This window comes from Quercus lobata, chromosome 10, assembly GCF_001633185.2.
Source record: "Quercus lobata isolate SW786 chromosome 10, ValleyOak3.0 Primary Assembly, whole genome shotgun sequence".
Classification (NCBI taxonomy): domain Eukaryota; kingdom Viridiplantae; phylum Streptophyta; class Magnoliopsida; order Fagales; family Fagaceae; genus Quercus; species Quercus lobata.
This window is the reverse complement of record NC_044913.1, coordinates 7,933,618-7,941,474: the sequence shown is the minus strand read 5'-3', so window position 1 is coordinate 7,941,474 and position 7,857 is coordinate 7,933,618. Positions and strand designations below refer to the sequence as shown.

The 7,857-nt window shown below is 34.8% G+C and overlaps 1 protein-coding gene across 1 annotated transcript; it reads right to left on the bottom strand.

Moving 5' to 3' along the window:
• Positions 1-5,957: 5,957 nt before the first annotated feature.
• On the bottom strand, positions 5,958-7,013 carry LOC115964288. Its single transcript, XM_031083629.1, has one exon. It carries the CDS (start codon positions 7,011-7,013, stop codon positions 5,958-5,960), a length of 1,056 nt encoding a protein of 351 aa, XP_030939489.1.
• Between the last annotated feature and the right edge of the window lie 844 nt (positions 7,014-7,857).

Genomic DNA, 7,857 nt, shown 5'->3' with positions numbered 1-7,857 from the left:
TTAATTTATTAATTTTAACTAAATAAAAAAATTAAAAACAGAATTAAAAACTAAAAATCATATGAATTGAGATCTAAGTGTGTCTTGAACAAGAACACAAACCCAGATCCAAGAACACAAACCCAAAAATTAAAAAAAGGAAAAAAGATACATACACTTAGAAAAAACCAAACAAGCTAAACTCTAGTCTCTCCCTCTCTCTTTGCACCGATATCTGTCGCCGTCGAGGATGTCGTCGCCACCGTGAGGACCCAGTCGAGCTTGCCTCATCATCGAGCTTTGATTTTCGCCGTCGCTTTGCTCTCATCTCACCCTCACACCATGTGGCTTTTGCATCTTTGATACCCACATGGTCTAAAGCAACTTTCTTTTGTTTCTGTGATCCTCTTAAGTAAAAATTAAAAAAAAAAAAAATCCCAGATTTCATTTTGACTTTTTTATTTATTCGTTTACTTGATTTTTACTTCGCACATGTTTGTCTTCTAATAAGTACATGGTAATAATTTTTGTATGTAAAAATGGGTTCTTTTTGTGTTTTAAGTATGGGAGTTTAGTGATCTAGTTTTGGGTATAGATTTGATTGAATCTATGTGCTGTTTTTCTTTTTAAATAATAAAGGTAGTTAGAAATTAACCCTTTTGAGTTTTTATTTTATTTTTGCAAATCTGGTGGTGTTTTTGGTGATTTTGGTTTGTTGGGAATCAAACAAGAGGTGGGTGGCTACTATGTCATCGCTTAGTAGAGAGCTCGTGTTCTTGATCTAACAGTTTCTAGATGAGGAAAAGTTGAAAGAGACTGTTCACAAGTATGCTTCTAAGAGTTTAGCTTGTTTGGTTTTTTTATTTCAGTTTTTTTTGCTTTAATTTTTTTTTTTTTCAGTTTTGTGTTCTTGGATTTGGGTTTGTGTTCTTGTTGTTCTTGTTCAAGACACACTTAGAGCTCAATTCATATGATTTTTAGTTTTTAATTCTGTTTTTAATTTTTTTTTTAGTTAAAATTAATAAAAAAAAAATTAATTTAAATGCTGACGTGGCATTTTTTAATGCCAAAAAACATTTTTTATTATTAATTTAGGCCACGTCAGCTTTAATTTAGTATTATTTATCCCTACCGTTTGCCACGTCAGCTTTTTCCATTTCTGATGTAACGTCAGGGACCAAAACAAGAAGCATTTTTTAGGATCGGGACTAAAAGCGGTAAAAATAAAATATATGGACCAAAATGGGAATCGCCTGAAAATGTAAGGACTAAAAGGTGCTTTTCGCCAAAAAAAAGGTTAAAAGTAACTTGAATAGTATAATGAGATCCATAAATAGCACAAAAAAAGTAATGAGACTCATGAATAGTATCAAAAAGAAGTTAAAAACTCAAATAAGCTGAACTTTTCATCACATCTCAAACTAAGGTTGTGTTTAGAATTAGAGTTTAAAGTCATCTTATTTTATTATATAGCTTATTTTTGTTACTATTTATGGATCCCACTGTACTTTTTGGTACTATTTATGGATCTCACTGTATTATTTCAGCTAGTTTTTACTTTTATCTACCATATTTTCAGTAAAAAAATTTCAATTTCAACTAAATAAATTGTTCCAAACTAACCTAGCTAAGAGCATTCACATCAGTGGGTGGAAACTCATGTATAATAGAAAAAACTACCATTTTTACACATTCTGAAGCAAAATTGCTCTACATCAGTGCTTCCAAAGTCTTGTATAATCATGTATATTTTTCCATGAGCTACAGTAACCGTGGATATATACACGGTTACTGTAGCTCGTGTATACAATATTTTAATAATTTCTGGTTCACTCGTTTTTTTCTCTCTCTTCTCCATCTGCACAACAAACCATCCCTCATCATGTTCTTTCTTCCTCTGAGACACACTCCCACAGACACAAAATTAAAAATCAACTACAAACATAAAAAATCAACCACAAAATCAACAACAAAATCAACCACTAGAACAAAACCGTTTGATCGGTGATCGATGATTGTGGATCGTGGATTGGAGAGGCGATTTGGATCGGTGATGTGAATCAGTGTTGATGGAGATCGGTGATGGGTTGACGGAGATCGGTGTTGATGGAGATCGGTTTTAATGGAGATCGGCGTTGATGGAGATCGGTGATGGGTTGACGGAGATCGGTGAGATCGGTTTTAATGGAGATCGGCGTTGATGGAGATCGGTGATGGGTTGACGGAGATCGGTGAGATCGGTGTTGATGGAGATCGGTGATGGGTTGACGGAGATCGGTGAGATCGGTGTTGATGGAGATCGGCGTTGATGGAGATCGGTTTTGACCGTGAAAGAAAGAAGAGGAAGAAAAGAAAGTGGAAACGGCAGAGATAAAAGAAAAAGAAAGAAAGAAGAAAGAAAAGCTCTGGTGCCTCTGGGTTTCTCTGGGTTTTGACCGTGAGAGAAAGATGAAGAAAGAATAGGAAGAAAGGAAAGATGAAGCGGCAGAGATAAAAGATAGAAAGAAGAAAGAAAAGGATATATTGGAGAAAGAAACGTTAGGTAAAATAATATTAAAAAAAGAATATAAAAATATTATTTATATAAAATATAGTGTATAATAGATGAATTGATGTGGGTGTTTTGTAAAATTAGATGTGTAAAATAAAAAAAGTAGTTTTTTTCGTGTAAAATAGATGATAAATTTACACGAGCTGATGTGAATGCTCTAAAGCTTAAACCAAAGCCTGTGTTCATAACAAAGACGTTTAAAAATAGAGTTGATGTGATACATGCTAAAACAATTCATGATACATGCTAAAAAAAAGTCTTGGTAAACGGTTCAAGTCAACAAGGGACCCGCTTGGACTGTAAGACTCTTCAGCCAATATATAACGGCAGGGCTGTCCACACCCTCTCGGGCCACCCGTAACCGACCAATTGTAGTATTGTACTGTAATTTCACATAGGCTTAATCGGATTAAAAGCATTCGTCTCTCTAAAATAGGATATGGAACCAATTTTGACAATGTACATTAAAAACCTACGCATTGACTTCCCTCTATATCTCCTAAAATATCATTTTGTTCCAGTTTTCCCTTTGTTTACACTTTCGCTTGAGAGAAATGAATAAAAAGAATTATTTTAAAATATTATATCAATTTGTTTGGAAGTTTTAATAGAAAGAATAAAAAGGTTATTCCCACATTTAGAATGAAATGTTTTGCAGTAAATGCTTGTAATTAATTAAGACTAAAAAGGTCAGGTGTAAGACGAAGGTAGGCAACTTAAGTACTTAACACTATGCAATTAAGATGGATGAAAAAAATTCTCTCATGAAATAAAAAATAAAAATAAAAATTTATATTTATATATATATAAAAGAAAAAATAGATTTTTTTTTTTTTTTTTTTTTTTACATCAATAGGGTAGCCACCATAACACTCCATTTAGTGAAAAATTATACCCTGTAATGTGTATAAACATGGGGTCTCTCTCTCAAGTGGGCCCCACTGATGTGTTTGACCCATTTATTGTGATGGAGATACTGCATATACCTGTTGCATGGTATACTTTTGCCCATTTAGGAGTGACGGAATGCTGCACCCTATGTAGCGCTCATCATTTTGGAAGAGAATAAAGTCCAGTTAAGGGAATGGAAGAGAAAAACGTGCAATTAAGGGAATAGAATAGAATTTTTATCTTAGAACATGACCAAGGAAAACAGCGTGTGGAATTCATGCAATCAAACAATCACCCAAAGATGAGGAACCCGCACTCTTTTTTGTTTAAGTTTAGACGTGGTTTTGTTGGAAAATGAGTTAGATGTGAATGATAAATTAACTTTTTAAAGTGCCCTGTTGAAGATGATTTTAATCGGTAGAATTCGTAAATCCTACATAAAATTGAAGATTAGAATGATAAATTGACGTTTTAAAGTGCCCTGTTGAAGATGATTTTAATCGGTAGAATTCGTGAATCCTACATAAAGCTGGACTTATATATTTCTTATTATTTTTAAGTGTCTGTTTACTGCACAGTAGTTATTTTTTATGAAACAGGATATATGTTCAGATTGCTCAATGTAAGTAGAGAGCCTTTCATTCAAAAACGTTGCTTTTTCATATACGTGGGTTTTCCATATTATAATATTATATACATCGTGCATAAAGTTGCATAGAGTGAAAGAGAGAGAAGGAGACACAATTCAGTTTGATGTGCACAAAAATTGTACTACTTCTTCTACATGCTGTTGAATTGTTGATTATTGTATTGTGGGAGGCAAACGTCCACGAGTCTTACAGTACCACTGAAAAATAGTGTAAGGGACAAAATCTTTCTTAAGAAGATTATGTCAAACATAAATCTTGATAAATATTATTGAGGTTAACCTAAAAGTAACTGTTCACCACTTTTAAGTAGACATATTATCAAATTGTTAAATAAATTGTGTTCATAACAATAACAACAAAGCCTTAATCCAAAAATTTGGGGTTGGCTATGCATGCATCCTTGACATATTAGATTAGGTCGGTTACATAATTTCTATTTCTCCATTCTATCCTAATGAAGTCATGCTCCATGTTATTTCCCTAATTAACATGTTTGTTTTGTATTACTTCTATTAATGTTATTTTTAGTATTCCTCTACCTTCTTTCGTTCCTTCAACTTGGTTCAACTCACTCTTTCTTATTGGTTCATTACTCGCTTTTCTCTAAACATGACCAAACCATCTCAAGCGACTCTCCCTCATCTTTTCATGAATAGGGATTACCCCTATATTTAAATTTACTCCCTAATTTTAAATCCTATCTTTTCATATATTCCCACATATCTATCTTGACATTCTTATTTCCGCTACACTCATTTAATGGATATATTGCTTCTTAATAACCACCCAATATTTGATACCATATATAGAGCATAGATAGTAGTTATATAGTAGTCTTATAAAAATTTTTGTTTAACTTAATAAGTATTCTATGGTCATACAATACTCTAGATGTGCTTCTCCACTTCATTCACCTTGCTATTATGCTATGATTCACATCCTCTTCAAAAGCTCTTATGAATTATTGATCCAATATATCAAAAGCTCTCTTTCTCTTTATATGATTCACAACCTCTATCTCTATTTATAGTTTTATTAAACTCATATTTCATGTACTCTATTTTAGTCCTACTTAAACAAAAGTATTAAGATTCTAGAGCATCAATCCAAATTTCTAACTTGGCATTCCTTATACTCCATCTCGGCTTCTACTTCAATGAGAGCTCGTGTTCAAAAACAAAGAGGTTTAAAAATATGGTATTCAACCTAACACTTTGCAATTAAGATGGAAAAAAAAGTCTTTCATAATCAAGCTGCTTGTATAAACAACAGACTCAAAGACAAAGCAAGAGACATCACTATATTCTAGCATCCAATTTAACAAAGAATGAATTCGAAAATTGAGAGCGAAAGCTGAAATTCACATTATGATTTAATACCTATAGTCTATCTATAGTTTCCGTTGATGTGGCAATAAATTAATTTTTTATTTTGCTTGTTTGCTACACCATCAATTTCCATCCAAAATATAACAGCAAGAACTAAATTAACATGTATTGAAAGGTTAAGAATCAAATTGACACAATTGAAAGGTTGGGAATCAAATTGAAAAATAGTGTAAAGGATAGAGACTAAATACGTAATTTATCCTAATATAAATAATTTTTTTGAAAAAATAAAAATAATTAAATTCTAAACAACCAAATATTTGAGTTTAATTGAGGAACTTAATGTACTGCACTTAAATCATTGCACCTAAGAACCATTCCCTGGTTTTGGTCCGGAGTTTACTGAATGTGCAGGTGGAGGTGGTTGAAAATCTCGTAGGCTCCTGTAGAAAACTATTTTCTTACTTCTAATGTTCAAACCTTTAGAGCTGCCTTCTTCTAATGGAAGTGCCTTCATTTTTTGATGAACCAACATATTTATTAAACCAACAACAAAAACTACACAGCCAAGGAAAGAGCCTCAGCTCTAATAACAGAAACAAAGCAAGGAGGCCCCAACCCCACATCAAAAGAGCCAAAGTAGTTGTTTGACAAAGACCACTTGGCTAATACATGAGCAGCAACATTTGCTTCTCTAGCTACCCAACTGAAACTACAATTAGAAAAATTCAATTTTAAAGCTAAAACATCATTGCAGATGGTTTTTATTCTCCAAGGAGCTTCTTGGTTAGGACACCTCAGCGCATCAATGCAGGTCTTCGAGTCACTCTCAATGAAAATGGAGTTAGAATCCAAGTTTGCTGCCAAGTTGAGAGCCCAGATTATAGCTTCTGCCTCTGCTTGGAGAGGGAGTGTGGTGTTTACTCTTTTAGAGCAAGCAAACACCACTTCCCCTCTCCAATCTCTAGCTACAGCCGCAATGGATGAATTCTCAGAGTTGCAGGCAACATCAACATTGACCTTAATAGTGTCCCTATCTGGTTTAGACCAAACTGATTGGATCCTACTACTTGAAGACCCCAACGGGGACTCAAGGACCTTCCTGAACTCAGCAACAGATCTGAATATCTTTAACAACATACCCTCCAAATTAGGAGAAGTTCCCTCAAATTGAACTTTGTTTCTTAACTTCCATACCACATCACATATCACTGCACCGTGTAGTAAAAATTCTGCCTTAATAGATGAATTCAACCCAACTGCATTCGGAGGAGATATTAAGGTTTGAATGAATTGGGAGGAGGAAGAGAGACCCAAACCATCAAACTTGAACCCCCAATGGCTATTAAACCAAATGGCTTTAGTCAATGGGCACATAACAAATAGATGGAGACAAGTCTCTTCTTCCATGCCACAAAATGAGCAGGTCGTATCTCTAATATTAATATATCTAGCCAACAAGGATTTAGTAGGGAGACAATTTGCTGCAATCCTCCATAAATGCATTTTTAGTCTCTCATGAATCTTGGTTTTCCAAATTTCTCCCCTTGACACATCTTGACTAGTAGGTGGGTTCTCTCTCCGGCCAAGCCAATAAGCTGATTTCACTGACATTTGCCCATTAGAAGTGGCAGTCCATATCCACTTGTCAGCTTGTGGGTGGAAGGAAATAGGAATTCTTTGAATAGCTTTAACAGTTTGTTCATCAAATAAGTTTCTGAGCTTATGATAGTCCCACCCCTTAAGACTTGGATTAATGAGTTGAGATACAATCAGTGCAATGTCTGGATTAGAGCCTTCCTTTGGCCGAGGGATGAAAGAAGGTAAATCAGGAATCCACGGATCCAGCCAGGTTCTAATAGAGTTCCCATTGCCAACTTAAAAGCAAGCACTTTGAGCTATAATATGTTTTGTACCTTCAATGCTTCTCCAAGTGGGAGATGAGCTACCCGCAGTTTGATTGTTCAACCAGTTGGATCGAATCTTATACTTTGCTCTTAATATCGTAACACAAAGACATTTTTTTTCCGACAGTGTCCACCAAGCCAATTTGGAGAGAAGGGCTTGGTTGAAGTCCCACGCCTTCCTAAAGCCCAAACCACCTTCCTTCTGAGACCAACATAAGGATGACCACGCCATTGGGGTCAAATATTGTCCCTCTCTTGATTTTGGGTTCCACCAGAACCGTCTTATCACCCCATCCAATTGCTCACAAAGAGCTTTTGGGAATTGGATGGTTGACATATGATAGGCTGGAATGGTCTGAGCAACTGACTTGATAAGGGTGGCTCTTCCTGACCATGATAGGTTCTTACTTTTCCAACCGCTCAATTTATTTTCTAATCTCTCCTTCACTGGAAGAAGATCCTTGCATCTACTAGAAGTGAAGAAAAGAGGAACTCCCAGGTATTTCGTATTGGGTGGGAGCCTATTGATACCCCAACAAGCTTTTATTTGA

Bases quoted from the DNA above. Each gene is read 5' to 3' on its own strand.
- LOC115964288 (XM_031083629.1), bottom strand. From the start codon at position 7,013: ATGTCAGTGAAATCAGCTTATTGGCTTGGCCGGAGAGAGAACCCACCT.